Raw genomic sequence first — 19,055 nt, forward strand, 5'->3', positions numbered from 1 at the left:
TTAATACTGAAGATGCATGTAGGTGAAAACAGAGATGTCTTTGAAAACAGAGACACTTGCACTGCTTCTATTGCTTTAGATTTCAATGAATTCCTAAATCCCACTAGCCACTGTGTGATGCCAGGGCAACATGACAATTCATGCAGCAGACCCAGAATTGTGACTTGATCTCCAAAGCAGGAAGTGGGATGTCAGTGTCCTGTATATAAAGTAGCCCTCTCAGTCTGCCTCCACTACTATGAATGTGAAGCTACAACTTTATAGCTCTTTACTGAAAGTTTAGCATGAATTAAGGGCTTATGGGTCACACTTAGCTCTGTTCCTATGGGAACTATTTGAATCATTGTTTTATGTGGACTTCTATTTACTTTTCAAATATACTATTATAGAATTGCTGCTAAAGCACAAGCATTTGTAGTTGGACATTAAGAGAATGGGGACACTGAAGCTTAGAGTCTATGTTTTTAAAACTGTGTTTCTTCTTTTCAATATAAATTATGTTGAAATTAAATTTAAGAAAAGATCCACCAATGCATGGCAAGTAGTTTTGAGCCTATGACTGGGTAAAGGGGCATGTGACCATGGCAATGATTGGTAGTATGCAGGCACACACTTTTCCCATGTTGCTAAGGGGTTGAGGAATACCTGGAGCACCCCTACTACTGACTATTCTGTAGTCATTAATAAGAGGTGGAGTTCCCAAAGCTGAGGGACTCTGAACATATAGTTTAATGAAGACACATATCTAAGGACCAGCTTGTTACATCATATTTGAAAAGTCAAGCATGTTTGGATTGAAGAATTTATTTAATGTAACTTTTTTAAAGCTATGCATGCATAGAATTTGTTGAAATATATTGTAAGTCAAATGTATTCTGTCCACGTGCTATGGTTTAAATGCCAATAAAAGAGGTCTAAAAGTGCCATCTAGTGGAAATTTTTAGAATTAGGATTTTTGGTTGTGTTCACATGTTGATTCTTTTTCTCCTATAAAACAGTAACATAATTATAATGGTAAAAATAATATCTTATATGATTGCCATGAGGACTGTGAGTTTGAAAGAAAGGTGAATATGCAGATCATGTAAAAAAGCATATGTTGTGGTAATAAGGAAGAATAAGAATGACATGATAAGTGGCATGTCAGTGATGAGGAAGTATTAGGTGCTAATGATCATGAGGTAGAAGTAGTAGTGTTGGGTAAAAGAAGGTAGTAGATATGCTATAATGCTGAACATTAACATTATCAGATACATATTGAAATATTGTTTTTCTCATGCTTAGTAATTAGGATAGTAATGCTATTAATAACTACCGTATTTATTCGAGTATAATGCGCATCTCTAATTGTCTATTAAAAATCGATATAAAATTTTGTTTCACACCAAGCATTGTAATTGACAAAAAACGTTGTTGAACACGTGCGGCCATGATAAAAATCATTTATTGACAATGTAAACTTGTATAAACATAATACTGAAATAAAATTACCGGTAACAATATTTATTTAAAATGCTCCAAAGTCAGATTCATCATAAGATACACTAAAGAGTTGTTCCCATTCTTCTCGAGTTAATTTTTCATCAGTGTCCCAGTTGTCAGGAATATAGGTTTCTCCAGTTTCTTCGCTTTCTTCTGAGTCTGAATTCCACAGCAGGTCGTCTTCTGTGCCGTCCATTTGATTGCTGATGCCTGACTTCAAAAGACTCTTCATGATCATTTCTTTTGGTATGTCTTCCCATGATGTTTTAACTCAGTATGTCACGAGAGATAGGCCATGTTTCCTGAGGTTTTGTGTGTTTTTTTTTTTCCTTTGCCCAGTGAGAACTCACAATTCGCCTGCACCCTCATTGGACCGACTGGCTGCCACTGCCACCCCACCCCAGCCCTCGTTTAGAAAGCACACCCAAATTTTGATTTCTTTTTTTGGTAGAAAATTTTGCGCATTATGCTCGAATAAATATGGTATTGCAGATTGGGGTCTACAGAATGTTTTTGTTTGTGATATATTACAATTTCTCCTATTAACTCTAGATTATTTCATCAATACTTTAGGAATATAAATACATGATAGTGATAAAGCATATCCTTATGGCCACTTTCTTTGTGGGCATGCTGCTTAGGAAGCTCCTCATCTATTTCTAAATAAACTTTTCCCCATCACCGATGTATTAAAAGCTTCTGAAATTCAGTGGGAACAGGGAAGGGAATGCATTAAGCCAGACTATGCATCGTGATCCAGCCTTGCTGCTCTCTGAATTCACACTGGACAGCAACTAGATCTGAAATGTCTGGAGGAATCAGCATGGCATCTTAGCAACTTGCTTCTTTCTAGCATGTGTATAGAGAAAGGACGTTTTTGCCCTCATCGAGACACACAGCGTTTTCTGTCTCTTATTCTCTCTTGTTGAAGTGGACACTGAGAAAGTCAATAGCTGCAGACCTAGATTTTCTAAGCTGCCTTGACCTGACTAGTAGTGTGTGTGTGCTGGGAGAGGTCCCTTACACTCTGGGCATCATTTGTGTGGATAGTGATGACTATAAAGTCTCTCACTTCAGGCAGCTTGTAGGTCCCCAAGCTGATATTGAGAGTCAAACATCACCATTTTGGTCTCACCAGAGAGCAGAAGCACTTTGGGCATGGAAAAAAATAAACTGAGAACTTTAGATTGATTAGACCAATGCAACTTTGAATTTGATAGTATAGTCCTCAAGCTTTGAAGAAATAATTCTCTTTATAGGACTTTTAATACCTTGAGAAACAGTAGGGAAGAGATTGGCATCAGAGATATAAATGTTTAATGCTTGGGATTCAGCTAAGTTAGGAGAGCATCCAAATCTGTAATTCAGCTGAAACCTGCCTTTATAAATTATAGCTCAGGTACTAATACCCTTCTTAGCTCAGATATTTCATTCATTTTTCATTTACAAAGGAGAATCTGAGTAAAAAAAATTAACTTTCAAGCCTGAAAATTAAGCTTATCTTGACTGCTGCCATTTTACAAATATGTTAAAATATGTGTGATGCATAAATAAAGTTCTCAAATATTTTTTATTAACCCTTCAACCAAGATAATGATTAGAAGAAAACACCCAGCTGTATAACTTAAATCTTTGTTGTTGTTGTTGTTGTTGTTGTTGGGTTTTTTTGTTCTTTTTTGTTTGTTTGTTTTTGGGTCACACCAGGTGGCACTCAGGATTTACTCCTGGCTCTATACTCAACTGCCTTGCCTCCATGCTATCTCTCAAGTCCCTATAACTCAAATCTTAATTTGTTCAATTATATAGATATTTCTGAGGGTAAAAACTAATATTTTTTTGTCTTTCCAGCTTAGCAAGGTATAACTTTGTCATGATTTCTTTTTACTGCCATACTGTTCTTATAATAAAGACAGTTCTTTTAATGATAGGTAGCCCAGTAGAACCACACAAATCTGATGGGAAAGTTTCCTAGAATATCACCAAGCTCAGTGAGTAAAAACAATAACATAGGAGACTCAACTAATACCTATTTGCCCCGTAACTCCTCAGACAATGACTTTAGCAACACCATTGTGATATGTCAATGATCACAAATTAACTTTCATTGATCTAAGTTTTGATAATTCCATTTGTCTTTTGGTGTTTTAACAAACAATTTGAATTAAATTTGTTTGTACCTACTAAAGGGATAGGTTAGGATAAAGGGTGGGAAGCTGGGAACATTAATGAGGGAAAGTCAAACTAGAGGTAGAATACAGATTGAGACACTTAATGCCTGAAACAACTATATTAGGAACAAGCTGACATATTACAATGACATAATAAATAAACTTTCTAAATGGTGACAGCAGATTTACCAGAACAAATAAAAAGTTTACTCCAGACTTTGTGGGTGCTGTATAATGATTGTTTTAAATTCTGCACATTAATTAAGGTGCTCTCCAATCGAAGTCATGTGTCGGTGTGACACTAAGCTCTGTTGTCACATGTCCCCACAGAATATGGCTGCTCAGTGCAGTGTCCATGGAAGATTTTTGCCCTTAAAGACATCCCCAAGGTACTTCCTGAGCAGTGGACAAGACAATCAATAGAAAATAGGTAAATGTTGACAATACTTTAGATAAATCAAGTAAAACCACACACACACACACACACACACACACACACACACGATTGCAATCTTACACATGCCTTTATATTTGTAATCAAATTTCCTAATGCCCAAGGGAGGAACTAATTTTCTAAATACCTGATTTGTGCCTGTTATTGTAGGAGATGTTTGAGAGTCTGCATTAAAATAGATAACAGTAAGTGATACACACAATACACATGATATCCCTTATTCAGTGCTGGCTTACATGTAGTATATTTTTATTTTATAGAATATAGTACATTTATAATAATATTTGATATATAATTAAATATATAATATATAATAGTACATTTATAATAAAATGTATGTGCTAGTAAGGATGGACTTAGAGGGGTCCAAATGATACCACCAAATCCAAGGAGCACCTGGACCATCACAAGCAGGAATAGGTTGAAAAGAGAGATCTTCAGTGGCCTAAGGCCCTGCTGACACCCTGATTACAGACTTCTACCTTTCGAGGACCAGAGGCAATATATTTTTTTTTTATTCCCAACCTCTCACATTCCTTATATTTCCCTAGAGAGTTATTTTTAGTGTGTGGTATATGGAATTGTCTTGGAAAGGGCAGACAATTTCTGCAGAAATTATGAGAAGCCCATACTGCCTTTTTCAGGGAACATTGCACGTGGGTAACTGGAGGAATAAGCCTGGAGATTTGGACAGAGCCCAGAGAATGCCTCTTCCTGGAAACCTGTGTGAAAGGCACCTTCACGGTCACCTGTGGAAAGGGTCACTAAGGGAAAGGCATCCAAGCACTCTTACCAGAGAGTCCATACAGTCAAAAAATATTCTTCGTATATGTTGAGAAACTGATCACCAGAGTCTTAGAATTCTCTCTATAGAATAAAAATTTTCCCACAATCTCCTGAATGGTGGAAGATGTTGAAAAAGAATCAAGCAAAGCAAAAAGACCATGATGAGCCCAGTGAGTGAAGAGAGGAGGGGACTAAACAGGACCATCTAGAGCTCTAGATTTTCATCAAAATGGATCGTTTTTTGATTCCTTCACGAAGCAGGACAATAATAACTAAGGTTATGACTAGATACTAGGCAAGAAAAAAATGTAAGTCATCTGTAGAGCTTTTGTTACTCAAATGCCTCAGTCATCTACACAGTTCTTTCAAGTTTGATAGAACTTCCCCTGAAAGTTTTCACTAATGACCACTTCCTGGTGCCTGAGGAGCTGACCTGTGAGAGCCCCTGTGTGCCTAACCCAGTGTGGCCTCATACTGGCTGACAGAAAGAGAGACAGGTCCCCAGAAGTCAAACCTAACTTGTGTTTAATCATGGAACCAAAATTCAAGATAAAAGACTATTAATGAGAAGACAAATACTATGTTCTAATAAGGGTCATAGTAATACTTGGAATCTCAGACCTAGTGCATCCCAACCTTTCTATTGCAAGTGATAGATAACCCTATTTGAACTAATTTAAGCTCTCAAAGGGATTTATTGCTATGAATAGGAAAATGTAGAGTTGGTACAGAAGAACTCAGATCCTTGGTCTCTATGGCTGTATGGGTCCCCAGCTAGCTGCTCAAGGTTTTACTGGAAAGAAAGAAAACACATCCATATTTCCTGGAGTTGAAGAGAAAGCCATTTCTGAAAGGATTCTTGAGTATAAGTTGTTTCTCAGATGCCTGCGAGCCAACTTTTGCTGGTGATACTATTCCCAGTTGCATAGTCCTGCTCTCCAGGTCATTTCCCAGGAAAAGGAAAATAAATTTTTTTCCAAATTTTTAATAAGGCACCATGATTTACTAAGTCATTGATAGTAGAGTTTCAGGCACACAGTACTTCAACACCAATCCCATCAAACAGTGTTAACTTCTCTCTGTCAATGTCCCCAGATTCTCTTCCAGCCCTCAACATGTCTCCTTGACAGGCACATTTCATTTTTGTTTATTGTAATTTGGGCTGCTTTTTGGTTGTTTTGTTTGATTTTTGTTTTGTCTTGGTTTTTGGTTTTTTGTTTTTTCTGGAGGGGGTGTCATACCTGGCAATGATCAGGGTTACACATGGTTTTGTATTCAAGATTCACTCCTGGAGGGGCTTGGAGGACCATATTGGTTGTCAGATATTGAATCTCAGTCAGACACATGCAAGATAAATGCCCTGCTGCTATATTATTACTCCATCCCTGTGTTTGTTGTTTTTGGATCTCATGCTTACAGTGTTCTTGGCTCTGTGCTTAGATATGCACATATCCTAAGAGTAAAGCAGGAAAAGGGAAAGGATCAAGGAAGATAATTTATGTTCTTGGGTATACACAGTCCAGAATTCATCCTTGAACTTGAAGTTGCAAAAATTTCTATCTCAAACTTATGCCTATTACATATGGAGATCACTATCATGTTTGAATGATAGAAGTTCTGGTATCTTGTTTAGTTGGTTTTTTTTTATTTTCCCAAAAGAATTTTTACTGTTTTGAGGCTGCAAGTTGAATTACTCTATTTTGTCTATACCAAAACTATGAAATTAATATTTAAATAAAAATTAAACTGTTATTGGTATAATAATCTTATATTTTCAATGTTTAATTCAAATGAAGAGAATTCAGAATAAAACAACACTGAGATCTGTATTTGACATATTGTTTATTATTATAAAAGTATTGACCTCTTGTACATTGTTAATGAAAAAAACATTGCTACAAGCAATATATATTTACCTTTTTATGGGTTTGTTTTAATCCTGCCATTTACCCAAAGCTTTATGCAGATTCAATGCAGTAAAAATACTCATAACTATCTTAAAGACAGATAAAATACTATTGAAATTTATATAGGGTAATAAAACCCACAGAAAAGACAAAGAAATACTAGGGAAAAAGAAATGGGAGGTTTTTCCTACTCTAATTTTAAATTATACCATAAAGCTATAGTAATCAAAACTATGATACTAGAATAAGGACAGTCTCTTAGACCAATGAAATAGAATTGAATGTCTAGAGATAGATCTGCAAGTATAAGGACAGCTAAACTTTGACAAAGATCAAAAGGAATGAAATGGAGCAAGAAAAGCCTCTTCACAAAAGGTGCTTGGAAAACTGGTTGGTCACATGTAAATGAACTCAAACCCCCTTTGAACACCAGGCACAAAATCAAATAAAATGGATCAAAGACCTTGATATCAGACTAGAAGAATCCTCAATGACTCAGTGTCATTGGTCAAGAAAATGAAAGCAAGGATAAACAAATGAGATACATCTAACTAAGAAACTTCTGCACTGCAAAAAGAAACAATGACCAGAATAAAAAGACACCCCACAGACTGGGAGAAAGTATTTGCTTAACACTCATTTAACTGTTAATATTCATATCCAAGATAAATAAGGCACTTGTAGAACTTTACAAGAAAAAAGAACCCAATCTATCAAAAAAAATAGGGGGGATAAACATAAACTTTGTCCAAGAAGAGTTACAGATGGTCAAAAAGCATATGAAAAATGCTCAGCATCAGTCATCATCAGGGAAATTTAATTTCTTTGACAGTGAAAGTGTGATTAAAAAAATAATAGGACACCAGATGCTGAAAACAGACTGTGGTTATTATAGAATAAATTTTTTGGAAATGATGGTTGCTTTTTTGATTTTTATTTTTGGAGTATGTCTAAACAACTAGCAAGCCTCATACATTTTTTACCGTCTTGGTCTTGTCATCTGTGGAGGAATGGCACCACATTTTTCATGGATTATCTGACTTGCTTTTGGGGGGAACAGATAATTCCTCTCACTATGTTTGTGTTTTATCCAGGATCCAGTCTATGTATTCCACCACATTGGTATAGACACCAGGCCTTTCCCTTTGACCACAGCCTTCGCCCCAACTTGTGATGCCCACCAAATGCCAGATCTCATTGTGTTTGCAGGACAGGGGACCCCCCGAATCTCCCTGTGACAAGAAAAGAAAAGAAAGCACATCACACATTGTTTCAGATACCTCTCATCATAAATAGTTTGCTCAGAATTTCACTTAAACTTCTGCCTGGGACCTGTAAACAAGGAATATAAAAAATATGTATATTGGGGCCGGAGAGATAGCCTGGAGGTAAGGCATTTGCCTTTCATTCAGAAGGTCGGTGGTTCAAATCCCGGCATCCCATATCGTCCCCTGTGCCTGCCAGGGGCAATTTCTGAGCATAGAGCCAGAAGTAACCCCTGAGCACTGCCAGGTGTGACGCCCCCCCCCAAATGTATATTATTGTGCCTGCCAAAGGGACAAGCTTGGGAATGAGTGGGAATTCAGGGATAATGAAGGAGGGAATTTTTTACACTGGTGGTGCATGGAGTAGAAGAAACAAATGTATTGCAAGCACTATGTAAATCACAATCTTTAAATAAAGTAATTTGTTTTAAATTCTGCCTCGTCTCTTTAATAAACTTTAAAGAATCTGATTTCATTTCATATGGTTGATTCATTGTAGATTTCAATGTAAAATGCATATACTGTATTACTGTTCACTGGAAAAGAACTTTTTAATGCATTAAAACATCTAATTTGAATAGTTAGTAAATTGAGAAAACTTGTCTAGTACCTTACAAGCATCTTTTCCTCCTTCCTTGTAGCCTGCACAGACCATTTTATTGGTTATTTTATGTCCTCTATATCTTCTCTGGCATTCTTCATTTGTTACCATGGGTATCTGGGCTTTTTGGAGTGTATTTTGTATTTTGTCTGGAAGAAACATTAGATCATTAATGAATCAATCATATAAATAATATATTTATATATATAAATTTAAAAATTAAAATCTAGCATCTATGTAAAAATCTAGAATGAAATAAATATATCAGGTTTATTTCATAGACTTATTATTCTGGAGTATGAGTATTTATTTCTACAAAAATACTACCATTTTGGTTAATAGTAATTAAATTAAAAATTAATTATGTCTCAACTGAAGTTACTTTTCAGAGTAAATAACTAAATAAAAGCTAAGATATTTACTAAAATGTCCTAGGATCTCACTAAATGTCATTAAAAGTAAGTAGTTTTTAAAGAAATTGTTACATTTAAAATTTCCAAACAGACATGGTATCATCACTGCTTCAGTAATTTTATCTTTCATCTTTAACAATAGCCATTTATTAATAATATTACTTTAGCTCAAATTTTAACAGTCTGACTTCATACAGCAGAAAAGGTTATGATTGGGGCTGAAGCAAAAATAGCACAGTGGTAGGGCAGTTGCCTTGTATGTGGCTGACTGAGGAGAGACCCTAGTTTGATTCCCAGTATCCCAAATAGTTTCCTGATTCTGCCAAGAGCAATTTCTGAGTATGGAGCCAGGAGTAACCCCTGAACACCTCCAGTTGTGGCCCAATCTTCCTCCCACCAAAAAAAAGAAAAGGTATGTTTAACCTATATTTTCTATCTTTAGAATAGGACACATAAATTTTATTTTTACCTCTCAATTTTCTGTACCCCCATCCAGTCACCCAGCAGTCAGTATACATTACATTTCTGTCTCCTTTAGAAGGTAGGCATATGGGTCGTTGAGAGTCTAAATTTTAGAAATTACATTTTAGACATCAGAGGCAAAATTCATTTTTCTTAGGAAAGATTCCCTTCTTTCACGTTACATGTTTTAGTGCATTAAATACTTATTACATGTGTTTTCTATCTTATTATCATACATTTTCATCCCTCATATTCAATAATATCATAAATCCCATGGGTAAGGAATTGAGACAAGCCACAACTTCCCTAGTTCCATCTCTCAAACTAGGTATTTGACCCAGGAGGCATCTTCCTGTTTCTCATCTGTGATTCTTTCATCCCTATATTAAATTGTCTTTATACCCCAGAAAATATTGTCCTCACCTACACCCCAAGTTAGTAAAATCAGGAAGGACTGCCAATCCTTAAACAGACTAAAAATGTAGCTTTCCAGACCTTTTCCTTTCTATGATAGAAACTCCTAAGGAGGTTGCTAATTAGGGTCAGGTTGTGAATCTGGTAGTATTTAACATTACTAGTAGATCATTATTATAGATAATTTTCTATTTAAAATTCTGCATACCTGTATAATTCATTGTAGTTTCCAGTTTCAGCAAGGCAATATCATACCCACTTTCTGCCATTTTATATTGGTCATGAATTATTATTTCTTGAACCTCCCAAAATGGTGTGTTTTCATTTATGTCTGATTGATTTAAAATACCACCATAGACACGCAAAATACTTGGTGACTCAATCCTAGGGAGTAAACAAGAGAAAAAAGGAAATTTGTCTTTACCAGATAATTCCCCCAAATTGGAGCTATTTTCCTATTTAACCATTACTGATTATCTAATATTTTCCATTAATCTCCTATTTAGTTATCAGTTTAGCTAATAATTTTTCAGTTTAGCTAAGCTTTAATTTTACATTAAGCACATAAAAAACAAATACTCCCTCTGTGTAAAGTGTTTAAGTTACACTAGCAGTCTGGAGAGCAAAGGAGGGAGATATAGGATACATGTTTGGAACAGGGGTGGAGGAAGGATAACACTGGTGGTGAGAATGCCTCTGATTTATTATCACTCTGTACCTTAAATATTACTGTGAAATACTCATAATCCACTTTGTTCACAATAAAAATTAAATGTCACAATACGATAAAAAAGAAAAAACCCAAATACTCTTTGTCCTCCAATACACACACAGTTTTTACATTGAAATTTTGGCTTTAGTCTCAGTCTTGCTATGAATAAGCTGTAACCCTGAACTTAACTACTCAAATGTTCTGGTATTCTATTTCCCCTTATGAAAGGTAAGGGAAAGAGTGACCTCAAATATAGTCTTGAGTTATAACACACACACATACATACACACACACACACACACACACACACACACACACACACACACACACACAAAATTGCACCTGGAAACAATTCAGAGACTACTGAAGAACAAAGAGAAAGCATGACTAAAATTCTCTTGGATACATGCACTCTCTGGATTAATATGTTTAACCAAAACTAAAGTTGATCTAAGTAGGGAATGTAATTTGAAGAATGTATAATGAAATTTTCCTTCGATATGTGGAAATACTCAAAGAGAGAAAGAGAGTGAGAAAGAGGGAAATTGGATTCAGAGAAGAAAAAGTTTTTTTAATATTTTTTTTCTTTTGGAAGGATGAGGGCATACCCAGAATGCCCAGGCTTATTTTTCTGCTTTGTGTTCAGGGATTGCTCCTGATAGTGATCTAAGGACCATATGGTGCCAGTTATTTTATCTGGGCCTCCCACCTGCAAAGCAAGAAAGGAAAATTCTTTGAGTTTATTTCTGTACCCAATGCATAGAGATGGTATGCTCTTATAAAAAAAAAACAAAAACAGTGCTGGAGAGGTGGCCCTAGAGGTAAGGTGTCTGCCTTGCAAGCGCTAACCAAGGAAGGACCACGGTTCAATCCCCTGGCATCCCATATGGTCCCCCCAAGCCAGGGGCAATTTCTGAGAGCTTAGCCAGGAGTAACCCCTGAGCATCAAACGGGTGTGGCCAAAACAAAAACAAAAACAAAAACAAAAACACCCATAAGGGATGTGTATCTACTTAAACTAGAAAGTGGAGCAGTTAAACATCTGTCATGTTTCTGCACTCAACCTTGTAGCATGGTTCTTTCTTTTGGCTTTTTTTTTATTAAAGATTAATTTAGTAAATATATTATGCCTTAGAAATCTCTGCTAGAAAATCTAGTTATAGACAATGTGAGTACATAATGGACAGGTAAAAGGAGCAATGGTACTGACTCGTTGAGACAATGAGCAGCTGTTAGTATCCATTGGTTTCCAATGATGGAGCCTCCACAAAGGTGTCTCTGGGTGGGTGAAGTGATGTGCAAAGTTATCTGCCAGGGCCACTCACCAGAGACTGATGCTTTACCTCCAACAACTCTGGGCTTGATTTTTGTTGTACATGCTAAAATAAAAGAATTGCAATAAGTAGTTTCTTTTCTAAGTTTTCCTTTTCCATCAATAGTCATGCTTCTTCAGGAACAGGTAGAAAATACTCCCCATATTCAGTAATTTATCATGACCTTGACTTGAAAAATCTTTTAATCAAGTTGGCAATTCAAAACACACACGGTTAATTATGTGTCCCAAAGAATGCATCACAGGGGGCTAATAGGAAGCCTTTTTCTCTCTCTAAAGAATTCCCAGGGGCCGGAGAGATAGCATGGAGATAAGGAGTTTGCCTTTCATGCTGAAGGTCATTGGTTTGAATCCGGTGTCCCATATGGTCCCCCGTGCCTGCCAGGAGCAATTTCTGAGCATGGAGCCAGGAGTAATCCCTGAGCACTGCCGGGTGTGACTCAAAAACCACTAAATAAATAAATAAATAGTAAATAAATAAGTAAATAAATAAAAGAATTCCCAGGTGATCCTTTTAAAGCAGTATTTACCAAATGTGACCCAGAGACCTCCAGCGTCACCCAAGAATATGTTAGAAATATAAATGAACTTTATCTCGGACTCAGGGACTAAGAAACTCTGGCAGTGGAGATTAAGAATACACGTTTTAATCAGATCCCTAATGTCTGATAATGACTGTTAGAAAATCTAAGCACTTTTTATTGAACTTTAACCTTTGTACAAGCACAATCAATTTCTCCTTTACTCCCTTACTCCCAGGTTGAACTTTGGTTAGTCACTCTTGTTCCACTCATATCCAAACCCAGGCTGCTTTTCTGTTTATAAGCAGCTGTGCCCTTTCACTTTATTGACAGTTTGGTGTTCTTTTATGGGACTTTGGTTCAGACTTAGATCTCTTTCTCTTTTCTATCTTGGATACATCAAACTTTACTACTTCCCTTCATGCAAGGCACAAGAAGGCATCCTCTTGGCTAGACCATGTCTGCCACAGGAGCTCAAACAATAGGAAAATTATTTGACCATATACAGATAAACTACAGCAACTTTTCTCAACATCAATGTACATATAAATCTTATGAATATCTTTTATTTTAATTAAATTAATTTTAGTTAAATTAATTTTAATGCAGATTTTTATTTAGTCTGTAGTAGGGCCTGAAATTCAAACAAACTACTAGATGTTTTCCCCAGACTTAGAATAGTAATTCTGAATAGGCTAAAGCAGTCTAAATGTCCTTGGATAAAGACTGAGTGTAAAGTTAGCTAAAAAAGGCGTCAAAGATCAAGTCAAATTGGTCTCATTCACCAATTTTATGACTGTAAACAACTACTCTGTATAATTCTGAACTAGTTCAAGAAAAAGAAGAGAACAGGAAAAGGAAATTTGAAGGAAGCACTAGATGACAGTAGGATAAGAATGGTACAAAGGTGATCTCTTCATGAAAACCTAAGAGCTGGTAGGCTTAGAGTCCCCACTTGACTGTAAATAGGGTGCCTATACATTTTAAAGGGACAATTTGGAGAATAATACTATATTTTCCACTACTGGACAGCTCTAATTACAATTTCAAACTATAAAACAGTATAAGAGGCAAAGTTTAAAAAATTATTCTTAACCAAAAAATAATATAAAAAACATTAGGTTTTGATGCTCTCTCTCTCTCTCTCTCTCTCTCTCTCTCTCACACACACACACACACACACACACACACACACACACACACACACACATCCCATGCATTTCTCAGTTTAGAGTAAATGCTGAGAGCTGGAGAGGTAGCTCAGGGGGGCCCAGGTTCAGGTACCACCTGGTCCTGAGCACTGCTAGGAGTGACCCTTCAGAACATGCTTCTCTCCAAATAAAATAAAGTAAATGTTGAAATATCTGTGTTGAGCATTATTTTTAGCAAATAATGTGTTAGCAAGTGCTTATTTTGATGCCACTCTATCTTGAGAAAGGCTGAGATATCATGTAGATTTGTAAAATTACAGGAATTGATTAATTGCCTCTCCTTCTAGAGTATTATTTCATCAAATATAATGCAGTAGAACCCAACTATCTAGTTTCCTTTAATTCAGAAAATGAACTAAGAACACTAAAGATTTTATTTTCCTCTTCCTTGTATTTGCTGTTTTAACTATCAATGTATATCTGATAGCTTGTGTAACTTCAATAATTCAGAGTCTATGAATTCAACAGAGAAGTAAATGAAGGAAGGTGAAAGAGAACGAAGGATTCTGCACTAACGTTTAAGTTCTAGCTCCCATTTTTATGTTTTGTTGTATTGCTTGGTTGTTTTTTATTTTGGAGCCACACCTGGTGACGCGCAGGGGTTACTTCTGGCTATGCGTTCAGAAATAGCTCCTGGCTTGGAGGACCATATGGTACGCTGAGGGATCAAACTGCGGTTCATCCTAAGTCAGCCGTGTGCAAGGCAAATGCCCTACCTCTGTGCCATCGCTCTGACCTCTGGCTCCCATTTTTAAAGCTCTGCCAATTTCACAATAAAAATTGCCATGTCCTTTTATAATTTTAACATAATTAAAAGAATAATTAAGACTTATTTTTGAGTTAGTTATATTTATTTTTTTTTGTGGTTTTTTTGGGTCACACCCGGCAGTGCTCAGGGGTTACTCCTGGCTCCATGCTCAGAAATTGCTCCTGGCAGGCACAGGGGACCATATGGGACGCCGGGATTCGAACCGATGACCTTCTGCATGAAAGGCAAACACCTTACCTCCATGCTATCTCTCCAGCCCCGAGTTAGTTAAATATTTATTATAAGGAAAACAAAAATAAGGAAAACAACCTTAATGGACAAGCTTTTAAAGAACCTGAAAATATTCAGATTTTCTCAGAATCCCTTTAAATCCGAGGAGGGCATGGCTTCCTAGCTAGGATGTCTCAGGCATAATATAATATTATACATCTACAGAACAAATTATCCTAAGTTAATGATGTATTCACCTTCCCAGTTGAGTAAATAATTCTCACATAAAATATGTTTGTAGTTTGAAAGCTATTACAAAGTGTAATTATCACTCATATTTTATTCAAGAAGTCTTAGTTTCATCTTAGTTTATAGTGCATTATAATATAGACAGTGAAGTAATAAAAGACTAAAAATGTGTGGTTTATATAATTCAGTGAAAATGAAAGTCATATAGGGCTATTCTGGTAATTTTAGAAACGTGTGTTATATTCTTTTTTTTTTTTTTTTTTTTTTTTTAGTTTTTGGGTCACACCCAGCAGTGCTCAGGGGTTACTCCTGGCTGTCTGCTCAGAAATAGCTCCTGGCAGGCACGGGGGACCATATGGGACACCGGGATTCGAACCAACCACCTTTGGTCCTGGATCGGCTGCTTGCAAGGCAAACGCCGCTGTGCTATCTCTCCGGGCCCGTGTTATATTCTTTACTACTGTAAATTCTTTTTTTTTTTTTTTTTTTGGTTTTTCAGGCCACACCCATTTGATACTGGCTAAGCTTCAGAAATTGCGCCTGGCTTGGGGGGACCATATGGGACGCCGGGGGATCGAACCAAGGTCCTTCCTTGGCTAGCGCTTGCAAGGCAGACACCTTACCTCTAGCGCCACCTCGCCGGCCCCAGTACTACTGTAAATTCTATTATTTTTGCCTACAAACTTTTGCGACAGTGCTCAGATTGCCACAAGGATTGTAAAACTGCTGACCTTATTTTAATTGACCTCATGCTATTTTAGAATATATTTCTAATTTAATTAAAGATTTAAATTATTGTGACAATTTATGTTATCATTCATAAATATGTAGAACTTTACATAAATTCTGAAAGAATGAAGCTTTTAAAAAAAGAACTATTCAAGTATATTGAATATGTTCAACATTTTGGGATAGGTAATAGTAATTATCAACTAAAGATCAAGTAAAGTCAAGAAGGCAATAATCTGGTTAACCAAAATAAACATTTAAATGATAAAGAATATTTAGACATATTTATTATCCATAATGAGAACCAGCTATAAAAGTATTGGACTGTGAGAGATAGCACAGCAGTAGGGCATTTGCCTTGCACACAACTGAACCAGGATGGACAGTGGTTCAAATCCTGGCATCCCATTTGGTCCCCCGTGCCTACCAGGAGTGATTTCTGAGTGCAGAGCCAGGAGGAGTAACACCTGCACATTGCTGGGTGTGACCCAAAGAACAAAACTAACAAACAAACAAACAAAAAAAGTATTGGGCCAAGCCTGCATCTCATCATGAATATCAACTGGATGACTATATCAAATGAAATCACATATTAAATAACTACTAGATAATGCAAAGCCTTCAAAACATGAAGACACTGGATGATTGAAGTATAAATCTAAAATTATAATTCAAATATTTGACATATGTCCTCCTTTCTAATAAAAATTGTTCCTCCTTAGTCATGCATATTTGTCATAGATTCCTTTGTAAGATTTTTTCAAGTGACATTACACTCACCATTATCCAATTTACATAATCTTAATGTATATCCAGAGATGCCTCCTCTCCCATGAAGTATTTTAGTTGGAGATCCATTTGAAGTAAGTTTTAAATAACATTTCCCCCTGCAGGTTGGAAAAGAAATGGTTTAAACATAATTTACCTCTCAAGCAGATGGAGCAGGAACATCTGTACAATGCTTTATATATCTTACTTCCCTTCCTGGACAGGTTCTTGAATTGGAGAATAGGTAAAAAATTGGCAGCGAAGTGTATCAGAACATGTTTTCTGGCAGGCTTCGTGCCCTTTCACATCAACAATGTCCAGTTCTTCTCCCAGGAAATAAGTATCATGATAAAATGAAGGATGACAGAACACTAGACAATAAATAACATGAAAAATATGAGACTCAAAATGATAGCATCCATTATTCTACATGGATTTATTGATTGTTACTAGAAATAGCATGCTTTTGGTTACCTGGGACACTGTGCCTGCAGTTTTGTAGACTGAAACCAGAAAGAGCTTTGTTCTTTTTAATACGTGTGCTTGGTAGTCCACTCAAAGATGTTTTAAGGAGACAAAGATTTCTAGCAATGAAGAGAAAAATCTAAATATATTACCTAAGATATATTAAGGAATACATTTTATTGTACATAGAAAAGGCAGCTTATATTGGCATTATTAGTTAGGAATATTTTCATATTTGGGGTAAGTATTCTTCATAAATCACTGAGTTCACTCCCACACAGAAACCTTTAATTTGATACAGTCCCACTCATTCAGATTTGTCTCTATAAACCTTGCCATTGGCTTCCTATCATTGAAGAATCCTTTGAGGTCTAAGTCTTGAAGTGTTCTGCCTATGTTTTCCTCAATGAACTTAATGAATTCAGGTCTAATTTCAAGTTCTTTGATCCATTTTGAAATGACTTTTGTGTAAGGAATGAGAAATAGATTGATCTTTAATTTCTTGCACATATTATCCAATTGATCCAGTGCTATTTATTTTCATAGCAACAGTCAAACCTTTATTTTTAATTTTTTTTAAATTGGGGGCCATGCCTGGTGATGCTCAGAGGTTACTCCTGGCTATGTGCTCAGAAATCACTCCTGGCTTGGGGACCATATGGGACACTGGGAGATCGAACCACGGTCTATCCTAGGTTAACATGTGCAAGGCAAATGCCACTTGCACCACCACTCTGGCCCCACCTTTTGTTTTTGTTTTTGTTTTTACCAGCACCATTTGTTGAAAAAACATGAAATGGAATAAAGACTTCTTCACTCCTTTTTTGAAAAATTAAGATTAATTAAACATCCCCTTCCTCACACCTATATTTATTGCAGCACTATTCACAATAGCCAGGCTCTGGAAACAACCAAGATGCCCTTCAACAGAAGAATGGCTAAAGAAACTGTGGTACATATACACAATGGAATATTATTGCAGCCGTCAGGAGAGATAAAGTCATGAAATTTTCCTATACATGGATGTATATGGAATCTATCATGCTGAGTGAAATAAGTCAGAGGGAGAGAGAGAGACACAGAATAGTCTCACTCATCTATGGGTTTTAAGAAAAATAAAAGTCATTTTTGTAACAATCCTCAGAGACAATGAGAAGAGGGCTGGAACTTCCAGCCCACTTCATGAAGCTCACCACAAAGAGTGATGAGTGCAGTTATAGAAATAACTACACTGAGAACTACCATAATCATGTGAATGAATGAGGGAACTGGAAAGCCTATCTGGAGTACAGGTGGGGGTGGGGTGGGATGGAGGAGATTTGGGACATTGGTGGTGGGAATTTTGCACTGGTGAAGGGGTGTTCTTTACATGACTGAAACCTAATCACAATCATATTTGTAATCAAGATGTTTAAATAAAGAAAAAATATAAAAAAAATTAATTAAACATGGGCTAAAACTAAAAGACAGCTAATTTAATGGGAGAAAATATCTGCACTTTTACTGATATGTAAGATCAACAGATGGCCAAGAGACACAAAAAAAATGCTCATTATCACTTATTATTAGGGAAATCCAGATCAAGACAACAATGAGCTATCATCTTATACCAGAAAAGATGACACATTTTAAAAATATTGGGAACAATTTGTGTTGGTGGGTATGTAGAGAAAAAGAAACTCTCATTCATTGCTGTTGAGAATGCTGCCTGGTCCAAACCCTATGGAAAACAGTATGGCGGGTTCTCAGTAAACTAAGAATTGATCTGCCATCTGACGCAGGAATTCCACTTATGGGTATCTATTCCTAGGACAAAAAAAACACTGATGTAAAAGGATATATGCACACCACTATTTACTGCAGCACTCAGTACAATAGTTAAGAATTGGAATCAACCTAAGATGTCCAACAATAGATGAGTGTATTATGAAGATGTATTACTGTATATACAATGGAATACTAGGTAGCTGCAAGTAATGATGCAATCATGCAATTTGATGAACCATGAATGGAACTGGAAGATAATATTTAAATGAAGTAAGCCATAAGAAGAAGGATAAATACAAAAAGATATAATTTATATTAGTATTTAGAAAAAATAATTGCATAAAAATTGCAATGGTTTAAATGGGGTTG

At 36.2% G+C, this 19,055-nt stretch overlaps 1 protein-coding gene across 1 annotated transcript in view; it reads right to left on the minus strand.

The window, feature by feature from the left end:
• Nucleotides 1-7,606: 7,606 nt before the first annotated feature.
• The window catches only part of F11 (coagulation factor XI), a 46,451-nt gene continuing 35,002 nt past the window's right edge, over nt 7,607-19,055 (minus strand). The window contains exons 8-15 of the mRNA XM_049772433.1: nt 16,929-17,038; nt 16,663-16,825; nt 16,467-16,573; nt 11,875-12,043; nt 10,161-10,336; nt 9,546-9,641; nt 8,673-8,812; nt 7,607-8,029 (exon numbers count right to left, since the gene is read on the minus strand). Of these exons, the coding sequence (XP_049628390.1) occupies nt 7,871-8,029; nt 8,673-8,812; nt 9,546-9,641; nt 10,161-10,336; nt 11,875-12,043; nt 16,467-16,573; nt 16,663-16,825; nt 16,929-17,038 (1,120 nt within the window). The 3' untranslated portion in view covers nt 7,607-7,870. The remainder of the gene's footprint in view (nt 8,030-8,672; nt 8,813-9,545; nt 9,642-10,160; nt 10,337-11,874; nt 12,044-16,466; nt 16,574-16,662; nt 16,826-16,928; nt 17,039-19,055) is intronic.

The sequence above is a fragment of the Suncus etruscus genome, chromosome 4 (assembly GCF_024139225.1).
Source record: "Suncus etruscus isolate mSunEtr1 chromosome 4, mSunEtr1.pri.cur, whole genome shotgun sequence".
Classification (NCBI taxonomy): domain Eukaryota; kingdom Metazoa; phylum Chordata; class Mammalia; order Eulipotyphla; family Soricidae; genus Suncus; species Suncus etruscus.